The sequence below is a fragment of the Globicephala melas genome, chromosome 6, assembly GCF_963455315.2.
Source record: "Globicephala melas chromosome 6, mGloMel1.2, whole genome shotgun sequence".
Taxonomy (NCBI): domain Eukaryota; kingdom Metazoa; phylum Chordata; class Mammalia; order Artiodactyla; family Delphinidae; genus Globicephala; species Globicephala melas.
In genome coordinates this window covers 69818752-69833758 of record NC_083319.1, presented here as the reverse complement: position 1 = coordinate 69833758, position 15007 = coordinate 69818752, and the positions used below count along the sequence as shown (strand labels likewise).

At 36.3% G+C, this 15007-nt stretch overlaps 1 protein-coding gene and 1 non-coding gene across 4 annotated transcripts in view; both read right to left on the bottom strand.

The window, feature by feature from the left end:
- FOCAD (focadhesin) overlaps nucleotides 1–15007 on the bottom strand; it is a 313294-nt gene that overhangs the window by 196637 nt on the left and 101650 nt on the right. For all 3 annotated transcript variants that reach the window (XR_009564338.1, XM_030840606.2, XM_060300979.2), the window contains exon 11: nucleotides 9948–10205. Coding sequence is in view for 2 of the 3 variants with exons in the window: in XM_030840606.2 (XP_030696466.1) it covers nucleotides 9948–10205 (258 nt within the window). In the remaining variant the exon portion in view is untranslated. The remainder of the gene's footprint in view (nucleotides 1–9947; nucleotides 10206–15007) is intronic.
- Nucleotides 12579–12707, bottom strand: LOC115844037 (small nucleolar RNA SNORA30/SNORA37 family). Its single transcript, XR_004035952.1, has one exon. It is a non-coding gene; the product is annotated as a small nucleolar RNA SNORA30/SNORA37 family (small nucleolar RNA).

The following is a 15007-nucleotide window of genomic DNA, read 5'->3' as shown; positions in this document are numbered from 1 at the left end:
CTGTAAGTATTAGGAGCTCTGGGTTTTTATTTTATTACACATATATAACTTTTATTTCTTTTTCATGAATTAACAATGGCCAGAACCTCCAGAAAAATAGTAAAATTGACATCAGACATACTTTTCCTAATTTCAATGGAACTGCTTCTAAATAAAATTTGACTTGAGATTCTACCATTTGTCAGTATAAAATACTCCTCTTCATCTTGTGTAAGGCTTTTTACCTTGGATTCTATATCATCTATCTTGGATGATAATATTACCACATCTTATGCTTTCTTAATGATCTACCTAGCTTTTCATTTTCACTCTTTCATTTTCAGCTGTCACTTGTTTCAAGGTTTGTCTCTTAGAAAAAGTACAGAATTGTGTTTTTTAATAATATGAGCCTTCATTTTTTTAACTGAAGTATAGCTGATTTACAATATTGTGTTAGTTTCAGGTGTAGAGCAGAGTAATTCAATTATACATACGTATTTTTCAGATTATTTTCCAGTATAGGTTATTACAAGATATAGAGTACAGTTCCCTGTGCTATACAGTAAATCCTTGTTACTTACCTATTTTATGTATAGTAGTTTGTTAATCCCATACTCCTAATTTATCCCTCCCCCTGCTCTCCCATTTGGTAACCATAAGTTTATTTTCTATATCTGTGAATCTGTTTCTGTCTTGTATATAGATTCCATTTGTTTTTTTTTCTTTAGATTCCAAATATAAGTGATATGATAGAGTATTTGTTTTCCTCTGACTTACTTCACTAAGTATAATATTCTCTAGGCCCATCCGTGTTGCTGTGAATGGCAATATTTCATTCTTTATTATGGCTTAGTAATAGTCCATTCTGTATATATACCTCATCTTCTTAAGCAAATCATCTGTTGATAAGCACATGGGTTGCTTCCATGTCTTGGCCATCATAAATAGTGCTGCTATGAACATTGGGGTACACATACATTTTCAAATTAGTTTTCATCTTTTACAAATATATAACCAGGAGTGGGATTGCTGGATCATATGGTAGCTCTATTTTTATTTTCTTAAGGAACCTCCATACTGTTTTCCATAGTGGCTCTATCAATTTACATTTCCACCAACAGTTCAAGAGGGTTCCCTTTTCTCCACACCCTCTCCAGCATTTGTTATTTGTAGACTTTTTAATAATAACCATTCTGACAGGTGTGAGGTGATACCTCCTTGAGGTTTTGATTTTCATTTCTCTAATAATTACGTGATGCTGAGCATCTTTTCATGTGCCTGTTGGCCATCTGTATGTCTTCTTTGGAGAAATGTTTATTTAGGTCTTCTGCCCATTTCCTGACTGGGCTGTTCGGTTTTTTTCAATATTGAGTTGTCTGTGCTGCTTATATATTTTGGATATTAACTCCTTATTGGTCACATCATTTGCAAATTTTTTCTCCCATTCTGTAGGCTTTTTCATTTTGTTGATGGTTTCATTTGCTGTTCAAAAGCTTTTAAATTTGATTAGGCCCCACTCATTTATTTTTGCTTTTATTTCTTTTGCCTTAGGAGACTGATCTAAGAAAATGATCTAAGAAAATATTGCTATGATTTATGTCAGAAGATGTTTTGCCTATGTTTTCTCCTAGGAGTTTTATGGTGTCGTGTCTTATATTTAGGTCTTTAAACTATTTTGAATGTATTTTTGTATCTTGTGTGAGGGAGTGTTCTAATTTCATGGACTTACAAGTAGCTGTCCAGCTTCCCCAACACCACTTTTTGAAGAGACTGTCTTTTCTCCATTGTATATTCCTGCTTTCTTTGTTGTCGATTAATTGACCATAGGTGTGTGGGTCTACTTCTGGACTTTCTATTCTGTTCCATTGATTTATATTTCTGCTTTGTTTGTTTTCTATCAATGTTCTTGTGCCAGTATCATGTTGTTTTGATTACTGCAGCTTTATAGTATAGTCTGAAATCTGGAAGGGTTATGCCTCCAGCTTTGTTCTTTTTCTTCAGGATTGCTTTGGCAATTCTGGGTCTTTTGTGGTTCCATATAAATTTTAGGGTTATTTGGTCAAGTTCTGTAAAAAATGTCATGGGTATTTTTTGGCTTTTTGTTTTTTGGGTTTTTTTTTTTTTTTTTGTGATACGCAGGCCTCTCACTGTTGTGGCCTCTCCCGTTGCGGAGCACAGGCTCCAGATGCGCAGGCTCAGCAGTCATGGCTCACAGGCCCAGCCACTCCACGGCATGTGGGATCTTCCTGGACTGGGGCACGAACCCGTGTCCCCTGCATCTGCAGGCGGACTCTCAACCACTGCGCCACCAGGGAAGCCCTGTCATGGGTATTCTGATAGAAATTGCATTACATCTATAGATTGCTTTGGGTAGTATTACGAGCCTTTTTTTTTTGATAAGGGAATTTAATTCATTCACAGTAATTGTGGTAACTGGAATATTTGGAATTATTCCTACCATCTTATTTTATGTTAATATTTGCCATCTTTTTTAGGTTTTTTAAAAAATTGTTTTCCTTTTGTTATATTATTTGGAAGTTATAAATCACCTTTAGTTACTAATAAAGGTTTAAATACATATTTAAACTTATTTTTCTACTAACATCAAAAAATACTCAGTTTAAAAACAAAATTCCACCCTTACTTAGCATGTTCTCACTCTTCGCACCACCACATTCCCACTATCTACTCCGACCACTTCCCATGTTTTAAAGCTTGTACTTTGTTCCAGGTAGTTATTTTTCATAGTTTATACAAACAATTATGGTTAATTTAAAGTAATATTTACTGGATATTTTGATCACCTTTTAACATCTCTTCTCTATACTTTCTTGGATTCGTTTTCAGTTTTGCTAGAACACATTCTTGAGGGGCTTTTCCTCCCATAAAATCAGTAACCAAGAAATGTTCTTGAATTATTGCCCATCAGAAAAAGCCTTTATTACCATCACTTGTAAAAAGTAGAATGATGGAAAGGAATATTCCGGGTTCAAAGTGACTTTCCTCAAGAAATTGGAAGACAATATACCAATGTATTCCAGTACCCAGTGGGCTGCTATAAAAAATCTAAGGTCAATCCAATTTTAAATGACTTCATCTTTTCCAATTCTTCTCTAAAATCTCTTTTGATGTTTTCTTTATTCTTGAAGTTCTGGGCATGGATATAGGTATTGATCTATTCTCACTTGTGCTATGTGGCTTTCAGAGGGTCCTAACAATCTATATCTTTGTGTCTTTTTTGAGCTTAGGAAATAGTTTTCTGTCATATTTTAAGTTTTTCTCCTTCATTTTCTCTTCAGTTTTCTCCAATTGAAATTCCTACAGAAAGATGTTAGAACTCTACGATTGACCTTCAATGTCTTAACTTGTTCAGTTTTCATATTTTTTCTATATTCTGAAATATTTAGTTGGCTATTCTATAAATCACTAATCCAGCCTCTATTTACGTACGTAAGTTTTTAATTTCTAAAGTCTCTTGCTCTTGAATTTCTTCATCACAGCAGTATCTTATATACAATACAAAAACATACAATATCTTGCCAACATCTCATAGGTACTGGATTGTTTTTATATTATTCTCTGCGCCCCAAGTTCTTCTTCTGGAAAGAGATGCTCTGGTTAGTCATGCTGTTAAATTTTCTTAAAAGTCTGATGAGCCTTGATTATCCATTTTTATTGATGAATCAAGGCAAAACTCATTGGAGAGAGCTGACATGGACTGCTTCTGTAGATGTCAAGAAATGTTTCCTTGATTAAGACTCTCCTCTGAATTGAAGGATTGACTATGGAAGGGCTGAAGAATCAATGGTAAGGGATGTCCACTGACAGCTCCACTTTGGGGTGTCTGGCCATGATACAAGTAGGCAGGGGACCAACACCCCTTTTTCCTTCCCTGCCCTCTGACCAAATAAAAATTTTATTCTGGCAATGGTGGACTTTGTGTTTTTCCCCTTGAGAAGAATTCCTCATGCCTTTTATAAAATTCAAAGTTACCACAAAATTTGTTCCCCTCTGAGTCCTTCAGCAACACCAGAAGCCCATTCCAAACAGGTTTTAATCTGAAGACAAAGCTACTGCTAACTGATATTCAACTGGGAGCAAAGAGACTCTGCTGTTCTAAATGCACTACTAGGCCCCATCCTCACCAAACCCACCCCCATCCTTTCTGTTACTCAGTGTTCAGTGACACAAGACAAATGGCTTCTGTTTCATTATATGAGTAAGCTAGTGAGTATCACAGTGATCTAGGGTTGAACTTTTAAGCAATTTATACTCTGTTGACTTCTCAGAAGAAACTCAGCCCAATATTAGCCCTCAGGAACTCAAGAAAGGTAAAAAATTGACATAGGACTGCTTCCCTGAGTATAAACTCAAGGCTTCATGCAAAAAACTGAAAAAAATATAAAAAGGTTCAAATGCCAGTTTAAAACATTTTATTCTATAGATATCTATGTTGGGTTTATAAAGAAGAAATAAACATATTGCCACAGGATGGAATAGATACTTGACCCTGTATTTTTGTCTGTGTTTCTCTTTGCCTAATTGTTTCATGCTGACAGGCTCGTCCCAATTTTGCTCTAGGCATAATCAATGCTATGGCTGCAAGGGAATAGTAGTACAGCATTTCTTATCTGTAAAGCTCTTTATTAAAAGTACTGTACATTCTGGCTTCTTTTTGCTGGTATGAAGAACACAGGAAGCCGACTGACTTCAGGGGGTAGCAATTCATAGAACTCGGTGACAATAGAACAGAGTGCAAAGTGTCCAAGGACTCTTTGTGCAAGTTCCTTTATAGAATATATTTTCTCCTTTTCTCACAGCAGTAACTTACAGACCATTAAATTTCACACATTTCCTATTCATTTTCCATGTTAAAATATGGCTTATGACCCAGAGTAGAACTATCACAGGATTCTGCCCTGAAAGTCAACTTTTTACTATTTGATAATATATGACTTTTAAAAGACCAGCAAGTCATGGGCCATGAACCTATCCCCATAAGTGATTTAAATGGCTCAAACATGTGTACACCTTCACAAATGGACAAAAAAAAAAAAAGCCCTGAAAACATTACAAAGGATAAGATAAAATTATCAAAGACTGCAATTGTTCCCATTAAGTAAGACCTTTAGTGAGACTTAACAACCAAAAGGTAAAAGGGAAGTAAAAGTCCTCAGAGTTGTAAATGCAAGCAAAAACAAAATAAGACAAACAAAAAGACACAGCTCTATCCCCAATTCCAAACAAGAGAAAAGCAAGCAAGTACCAAGGATTTAAAAGACGCATTGGGTTTCACAAAACTTCATTTGATAAGCTCCTCGGTGAGAGTAGATTTTAAGGAAGGAACTTGTGGTTCTCTAAAGTCAAAGTTTATAAACTTTTCCTCTTTGGCATATTCCATTTTATAAACTAGTCAAAAAGAAACTGTTATGCCTTACATGTAGCAGTTAGAGTTCCTCCACTGAAGTTGAAATACTAAGCTATTGTAAGATTTTACTTTAAACCATCTCAGCCTATCTAAAAATTACTCATCTTCGTGGTTAATGCTCAATTCAGATGCCTAAGTATTTAATCTTGCCGTAAACTCTTAACAATATAGGTAGAAACAGAAAGAAACATATTTTCTTAGGTTTTAAAACCACTAACAAGCAGCCTGGATTTCCAAAAGAGAATATAATCTGTTGTCAGGTGTTCTCTCTACATCTGTTTATATGACATACTATTAAGCATTTAATAACCTATAGTCTTTGCCGAATCATTTATCTATGTGAAAAGTAGCCTCCTCCTCCAACACCTCTATTATTCTCTAGGATATAATGCTTCAGATGGAGAAATGTCAATTCCGATAGCTAGAGGGAAGCTATAGTTAATAATATAGCTAACATAATAAGTGGTTATTATAACAATTATATATTTAATATATTAAATATTATGTAATAATTAGCCAATGATATAGCTAATATAATATAGCTAAGCCAACAGATATTAGAGAAGGTTTTAAGAGGTGAATAGTATCCCTTTCTTCTCAAGGGGCCAGGGGCCAGAGTAATAATATGGGGAACTGGGGGGAAGGCAGGGGAGTCCCACGAAGACACAGAGAAAAGTTTACCTGAGGCTGCCAGAAGGAACATGGGTGGGATATTACTGGAAACCAAGGTCAGAGGTGGCAAAGAACTAAACATAAACTCCAAAAGGGAAATGAGAGTTAGGAAGAGAGGAAGAAAAAGTAAGGTTTCTCGCTGAGAGTATTAGAAGCAAGATACAATCAGGTATATGGAATGGGTTGAGAAAAGTGGTACAGAACTGGTGCCATCGCCAGTTAAGTTTCTATAGAGGCACACAGTGCAGGTCACAGAGCCAGACGTGGTTCTTAATTAGTGAGCTGTCGCTGTGCTGGGCTCACCTGAAAGGGGAGATAGGAAGTCAATCAACATGTGTTGATTAAGGGTTATTAACCTCTTCTTAAGGAGGCTGTTATCAGTCTCAGACATTTCCAAACTGTCCACAATCATGTTTCATAGATTAGTCAATCATTTAATAAGGGTTCAAAATATGATTTGATATTGCCCTTTAAAAAACTATTCAATTAAAATTTAGAAAATGTCCTTATTTAAGCCTGGGGTTCACATTATCCCTTATTAGAGCCTATGTTTATATTCACTACCACTGATTTCAAACTAGATGTGACCAGATCTGGACAAATCACAGAGTTAGGAAATAGCTCTCTGAAGAAGAAACAATAAGCCCAACAGGACGTTACTGTTTATGAGCCATGAAGCCATGTGCTTCAACCGTCATTCAGGCATCTCTGAAGGCAGCATGAATGATTTACATCAAACTGTGGGGAAAAAACCATTACTCACAGTATCAGAAAGGCAGGAACCGTTATATAAACATAACCAAAAAGCACATGAATCCATCATCTGCAATTTCCAGAAAAAAACACTAATTTAGGAATTAGATGGTGTTCCCATATATTATAAGCACAGACTATGATACAAAAATCTCTCTCTAAACTAAATCAATGTGTTTAAAAACTTTCACGACTTCCATGGGAATTCACACAGGATGCTCATTCTTGGATCTCTCCCCAGAACACTCTAAGACATTCCTTCCAAGAAAGAAAAGGCACTTAATTTTTACTAAGAGCTGCCTGACCTGAGCTTGTATCTTCTGCAAATTAAGTCTCATGATGTCTGGATAAGAAGACTATATGGATTATCAGTAACTGCTGACAGCATTTCTAGATATGGAAAAAAAAAGTTCCTTACTATTTTTTTCAAGTATCAATTTATTGCTGTGGCCTTGAGTAACTATCTAGTTATTTTAACACCATCATCTGTATCCAGTTAACTCTAAAATGGTACTCACAAGGCCAAGTTCCCTTCAGACTATCTAGCTCCATTAGACTTCCATGGCCCATGTATTAAACCCAACAAAAACGCATGCCACAGGGGAACATGGTGAGGGACTAAGGATGAAAACTCACTGGGGAAGGGGATCCATCAAAGTACCTGATAAGTAAGAAGAATAATTACATTTTTAAAGAAGTATATTTTCTTATCATTATTAACACTAGAAGTGTTAGTTGATATTGGTAACTTGCATTACTATGAATAAGTACTATCAAAAATAATTTCTATTAGTATCTTAGAATGAATAATAATAATCATAATCACACTAAACACACTTCAAATATGGCACATCTCTTTCAAACTTTTCAAATATTTTCTCTCACAAGGTCTTAAGAGTAGAATTCTTACAATAAATTATGGTGTCACACAAACACAATACTGCAGGCCAGTGAACTCTATATAAGAGGTTAAGTGACCACCAAAACAGAGTTAGAAGACAGTTTCTAAATTCCTATTCTTACATACCAATTTACTTAGTATCTGCTTATTAGTAGTCTAAGACTTTTCTTTAGTATTGACTCCTCCATGAATTTGAGCCAATGATTGCTTAAACATAATATACCTTTTTATAAGGTAAGAAAGGACAAACACACATGAAACAATACATTTCATGCAGTCATGTCAACTTAATGAAAGAAACAGAAAACACTCCTCCAATAATAGATCTCAACCCTAACTCATCTAATTGAATCTACACCAAGCAGTTACAATTAGAGAATTGCTTTTTCACAATATTCAATCCTCTTCTTCAGGCTGCTTTACCTTGTAGCTAAAAGCCAGAGAAATGATATGATATGGTCACTTCATAAGGAAAAGTGAAGAACACTACCTCCTACTTCTAGTCTTCCTTTATCCTTTTCAAAAGACTTAAACAACTCCACCTGTAAGTTCTTATTAATTATATTGCCTTTGCTTCTGCATGAGTTTGGGTAACTACATTTCAACATTTTACCCTACCATTCACCTTAACAAGCAAAATTACACGGGGTGTTTTTACTCACTTCTTTAAAAACTTCCTAGAAATTATCAACAGATGTGTAACACTGACTTTAATTTATAGCACTGCTTCTTAATAAACATTTATTGAATAAATAAATGAACCAGGATGGTCACCCCAGTGCTTCCCAACTTTTTCCATTTCATGCCACACATGAAAAGTGTTTACAAGGATCCTGGATCACCCTAGAATTTCAAAGACTAAATGCATTTCCTAAGTATCAATACATACATTGCTATAACACATGTTCTACACCAGTGGCAAACATAGGTCAAGTAACCTACGGTATGACTTCCTCAGATAATCTCCAGGCATTACCTGTGCATTAACTATTCTAAAGAGATAATCCTACAAGGTGTCAACAGTGATAAAAAGCATTTGGTAGAATTAGGATTGTTACAGAAGCTGAAGGGAGAAATAAAGTAGGAAGCAAGCTGAAGTGTTTCACGTTATGTGAGACAAAGGTACTCTGAATACATTACGGATCCACTTGCAGAATCAGACAGAGAAATCTAGTCAGAGGGAAAACTTTTGTGAGATAGCAGTTGTTTACCTGACAAAACGGAATGAGCGTGACAAGTTGGGGACAAAAAGGAATTGCAAATACATTAACTTCATTATCTAGGAAAACATATTTATCCCACCTTCACCAAATTTTTTTCCTATAGGAACACTCCATAAAGAGATGGACTTTTTCTTCACCATGCTTGATAAAGAACACAAGCACAGACACTAAGATAGAGAAGATAATAAAAATGCCATACCTACTTGGTTAGGAAATCCTTCCCTTAACAGGAAATGCATTCTAGAGATTCTATCCAATAGAAAAAGAATTACAGATATCTATGCTAAATATATGGTTAGTTTAAAAGGCGGGGGGGGGAGTTTTATTAATAATGTCTGATGGTTATCTTATTATTATACTCCAAGAACTGTGCAGATAGGAAAAATGATTATTTATCTTTAGTAAGTTTAATATGTTTATTAAACAACATATCTTTAACATGTTGTTTTATACGGTACTGATCAGCATGTTTTATATGGTACATGATCAGCATGTTAATCAGTACCATATAAAACAACAACCCACTATTTTTTTTGTTTATTAAATGACTGAATAAAAATATGATCAAATTGCAAGAAGTTAAAAAGAGATTAATTCCTATTATACAGGCCCATTTATTCTGAATTAATTAATTTTTCCACCTTAAAAGATTGATATGAGAACTAAGGGATATGCATCTTGGAATAGGGTGCAAGAGTTAATGAAAGCATTACAAATTAGCAAATCCATCAATAACAAAAATAACAGATTAGCATCAGGTGTAGATTCTCTTTCGAAGTGTCTTTCATTAAAGAAACATGTGCATTATGAAGTAGACATCAACTCAGAGTAAGGAGAAAAAAGAAAAAAATGGGAAAATAAAGATAGCAAAAAAAAAAAAAGCAACCTGTACTCTAAAACTCTGATAAAAATTATCCACAATGAAAGAATAATCTACAATTCCAATATTAAGCTTTACCCCCATTACTGCTCCATTATTTTCTTGCTTTACCTGAGAGGAATCAGCTTGGGCAAATTCTGTAGTGACCTTCAGTATCTGACGAAGATTTCGTCCTTTATCTTCAACAAGGAGGTAAGCCAGCAGAAGAAAAACATGCACAGGGATCGCTGTGGTAATAGGGAGCAATGACTCTACGGAAGCTAACCAGTCACTTATCGCAGACTCTTCTCTCATTACTTCAAGGATCCTCCAGGCTGTAAATATTGAACCATACATGCTGGTTATAGGGAACACAAGCTTGTAGGAGAGCTGAAAAGTAAACACAAAAAAAGGCATGAATAAATGAGATAAATCTATCCGTCAGGTATACATTTCTGACATTCATTTATTTTTTATACTTCATTGTAAGAAATCAATCCTTCCAACAAAATGAATACAAAATTTTCCATTCCTGCCCAAAACCTCTCTGCACGTATTTAAGCTAATGGGATTACACAAAAAGAAAATAGCTGTCAGGTGGATCTCTAGAATAGTTTATTACCAATTTTCCTCATGTTTACCATTCGCTCCAAGTTAAGGCAGAAAAAAAAAAAGAGTCAATATAAAAACCCAGAAGCAACAGAGTTTGGGAAAAGCCATTACCACTTACGAAGTATTCACCAGTGAGAGAGAAGATAGAAAAAAAACACTGTATTTGCCCAGCTCCAGGGCCCAGTAAGAGGCAACTCGGGGCAGATGGCAGATTTGGACTGAGGACAATTCATTTTTGTAACAGACAGTCTGTTGATAGGAACAGAGTTGGTTCAGCTGGAGCCTGAAAATTCATTAATAATTGTGAATAACTCCTGCAAGAAGAAATAGCCTGACAGCTCTAAATTGAAATGATACCCGAAGAAGATGTTATACTTAAGTCAGTCTGAGGAATGACTCCTCATGGAAGTCAAGTGGTGCAGTCAGAGTCAGAGACTGGATAGAACTCTGCCAATGTGAGCTGTGTGTCCGAATGGCCCAGGAGAAGCCACAGACATTAATGAGGAATTAGATATTGCCTGCTCAAAAAATAATTCAATTCATTTAGAGTACAATGAGACAAATTAGAAATTTCTAGATTATAACTATCCTGTTATTGGAGACTGACTTACATGGATAAGAATAACAGTTGAAAGGATGAGAAGTAAAAGTTAAGCCTTATAAAACTTTTTAATAACGACTTTATTGAGATATAATTCACGTCATAAAATCCAGACTTATAAAGTTTATAACTCAGTGAATTTTAGTAATTCATAGAATTGTGTAACCATCATCACCAGCTAACTTTAGAACATTTTTCGTCACCTCAAAAGGAAACCCCGTGCCCATTAACAGTCCCTCTTTATTCCTTCTGACCCACAGGCCCAGGCAACCATTAATCTACTTTCTGTTTCTATTCTGACCATTTCATATAGTAGGAGCCACACAATATGTGGTTTTTTGTGACTGGCTTCTTTTACTTAGCATATTCTCAAGGTTCATACATGTTGTGTCTGATAACAATACTTCATTTCTTTTCATTATCAAATAATATTCCACTGTATGGATATACCATATTTTGTTTATCCACTCATCAGTTAATGGACACTGGGGTTGTTTCCACTTTTTGGCTATTATAAATAATGTTGCTAGGAATATTGCTGTAAAAGTTTTTCTGAGAACATAGGTGTTTAGTTATTTCAAGTATATGCTTAAGAATGAAGATAACCTTTATTTGAAAGTAACTGCCAGGATAAAAACATACAGGGAAGCTCTATCTTTACTGATAGGAAAAGATCTCACACAGAAAAACAAAAGATACATATAGTGTGCCTGAAATGCTACTAATTAATTTTTTAAAGGAAAGCACAGAGACCGTATATTTGTATTTGCATATATATGTGTGTGTATACCTACACACACACACACAAAGTATTTAGACAAATATAGAAGAAATTAATAGCTACTAATCTTCATTTTCTATCTTAAGAGTGTGGAAACTGGACAAACAGAATCACAGGTGAGAAAGAAACTTCTCATTGTATACCATTTATAATTCTTACCATTTTAATGTATTACTATTTTAAAAATTATAAATTTTTAAAATTAAATGATACCTAATTTATTATAACCCTAAGAATTTTTTTCCCAAGAAGATGGAATTCATTAAAGACGAGAGTCAATTTCTTTAGCCTAATGACAAATAGTATTGGACTTGAGATTTAAAAGACCAGGACTTTAGCGCAGCCATGCCAGCTATCAGCTGTTACGCAAACTCTCTGAGCCTTACTTTCCTCATTTGTAATATGGAACTAATGCCTACCTTCCAGCCAAAATTATTGAAGTTGATAATGAGATAGTATCCACAAAGCACTAGCACAGTGCCTAAAGTTGCAGAGGAAAGAAAAATATTATCCTTGTCATCTTTAGGAGAGAAAAATAAAATTGCTGGATATGAGTATAAGAGAAAATAATTGGAAATCACCATGAACCATAACTCGAGTCAAAAGCAGCAACATTACAGAGTAAACATAGTGAAACAGAAAAGTAATCCTACTTTGCTTAAAGTATTAGTCCAGGTTTAGGCTCTTTTTTGTTTGCTTGTTTTCCTAAGGTAGAACAATGAGGAGAGGAGAAAGGCACAATGTTAAATAAGAGATCACAGAACGGCCTCTCTGTCCCATTGAGTGACAGCTGCCACTGGCATAGTCCCAGGGCAAAGGTGCCACCAAGGGTTTTCTCTCAGCACCAGCTACCAAATCCTAGCCCCACCGCCTGGGGGAGGACCTGTGAAAGTGCTGGTAGGCCCTGTGTTTTAGAGGAGAAAGTAGGTATTTAAAAATAAAAGAGAGGCTCATGTCAGGTGAACTATATCTCAATAAAAAAAATAAGAGAGAAGAAAACACAGAAAAATAACATTTAACTGAATATTAAATGGTTGCAAATCATCTTCAGACGTGAAATAGTTGCTAACCTTTACTTTTTAAAAAACTAATATGAAAAGACAACCCTCAGGGGGCTTCCCTGGTGGCGCAGTGGTTGAGAGTCCGCCTGCCGATGCAGGGGACGTGGGTTCGTGCCCTGGTCCGGGAAGATCCCACATGCCGCAGAGCGGCTAGTCCCGTGAGCCATGGCCGCTGAGCCTGCGCATCTGGAGCCTGTGCTCCATGACGGGAGAGGCCACAACAGTGAGAGGCTCGCGTACCGAAAAAAAAAAAAAAAAGACAACCCTCAGAATGGGAGAAAATATTTGCAAATGAAGCAACTGACAAAGGATTAATCTCCAAAATTTACAAGCAGCTCATGCAGCTCAATATCAAAAAACAAACAACCCAATCCAAAATTGGGCAGAAGACTTAAATAGACATTTCTCCAAAGAAGATATACAGATTGCCAACAGACACATGAAAGAATGCTCAACATCATTAATCATTAGAGAAATGCAAGTCAAAACTACAATGAGATATCATCTCACACCAGTCAGAATGGCCATCATCAAAAAATCTACAAACAGTAAATGCTGGAGAGGGTGTGGAGAACAGGGAACCCTCTTTCACTGTTGGTGGGAATGTAAATTGATACAGCCACTATGGAACAGTATGGACATTCCTTAAAAAACTAGAAATAGAACTACCATACGACCCAGCAACCCCACTACTGGGCATACACCCTGAGAAAACCATAATTCAAAGAGTCGTGTACCAAAATGTTCATTGCAGCTCTATTTACAATAGCCAGGATATGGAAGCAAGCTAAGTGTCCATCAACAGATGAATGGATAAAGAAGATGTGACACATATATACAATGGAATATTACTCAGCCATAAAAAGGAACGAAACTGAGGTATTTGTAGTGAGGTGGATGGACCTAGAGTCTTTCATACAGAGTGAAGTAAGTCAGAAAGAGAAAAACAAATATCATATGCTAATACATATATATGGAATCTACAAAAAAACGTCATGAAGAACCTAAGGGCAAGATGGGAATACAGATGCAGACCTACTAGAGAATGGACTTGAGGATACGGGGTGGGGAAGGGTAAGCTGGGACAAAGTGAGAGAGTTGCATGGACATATATACACTACTAAACGTAAAATAGCTAGTGGGAAGCAGCCGCATAGCACAAGGAGATCAGCTCGGTGCTTTGTGACCACCTAGAGGGGTGGGATAGGGAGGGTGGGAGGGAGGGAGATGCAAGAGGGAAGAGATATGGGGACATATGTATAACTGATTCACTTTATTATAAAGCAGAAACTAACACATCATTGTAAAGCAATTATACTCCAATAAATGTTTAAAAAAACTAATAAAAATTTTCAGGTACACTAAATATTAACAATAAGACATCTGGTAGTACTTCTTTGTCTAAAGAGGACTGACAAAGAAATCGTGAATGCAGGTGAACAATATAGATTTTCATTAACTTAAAAGAACAACAGTTATCTATAATGTTGACTAAAACAGGCTTAACAAAAATGGGGCCAGGATTTGATCTGGAAAGGGAGTGTGGAAACAAACCTAGAGACACTTAAAAGTAGGACCAGTTTTTGCTAGAAGGAATTTATCACTCACCAGACCAGAAGCAGAAGACTGGAAAAGATAAAGCCTTAAAGAGAGTCCTTCAACTCTACACCTCTACGAAGAATCTAGTCAAGAGCTAAGAGGCTTGGTAGTGGTTAATTATCACCAAAAGACAATGAACACCACCCCCGGTATCCATGTTATTAAGAAGACAATGATAACCATTTTGACTGGTGTGAGATGGTATTTCATTGGAGAGGCTGTGGAGAGAAGGGGACCCTCCCCTACACTGTTGGTGGGAAGGTAAATTGGTGCAGCCACTATGGAGAGCAGTATGGAGGTTCCTTAAAAAACTAAAAATAGGGCTTCCCTGGTGGCACAGTGGTTGAGAGTCCACCTGCCGACGCAGGGGACACGGGTTCGTGCCCCGGTCCGGGAAGATCCCACGTGCTGCGGAGCGGCTGGGCCCGTGAGCCATGGCCACTGAGCCTGTGCATCCGGAGTCTGTGCTCCGCAAAGGGAGAGGCCACAACAGTGAGAGGCCCACGTACCACAAAAAAAAAAAAAAAAAAAAAAACTA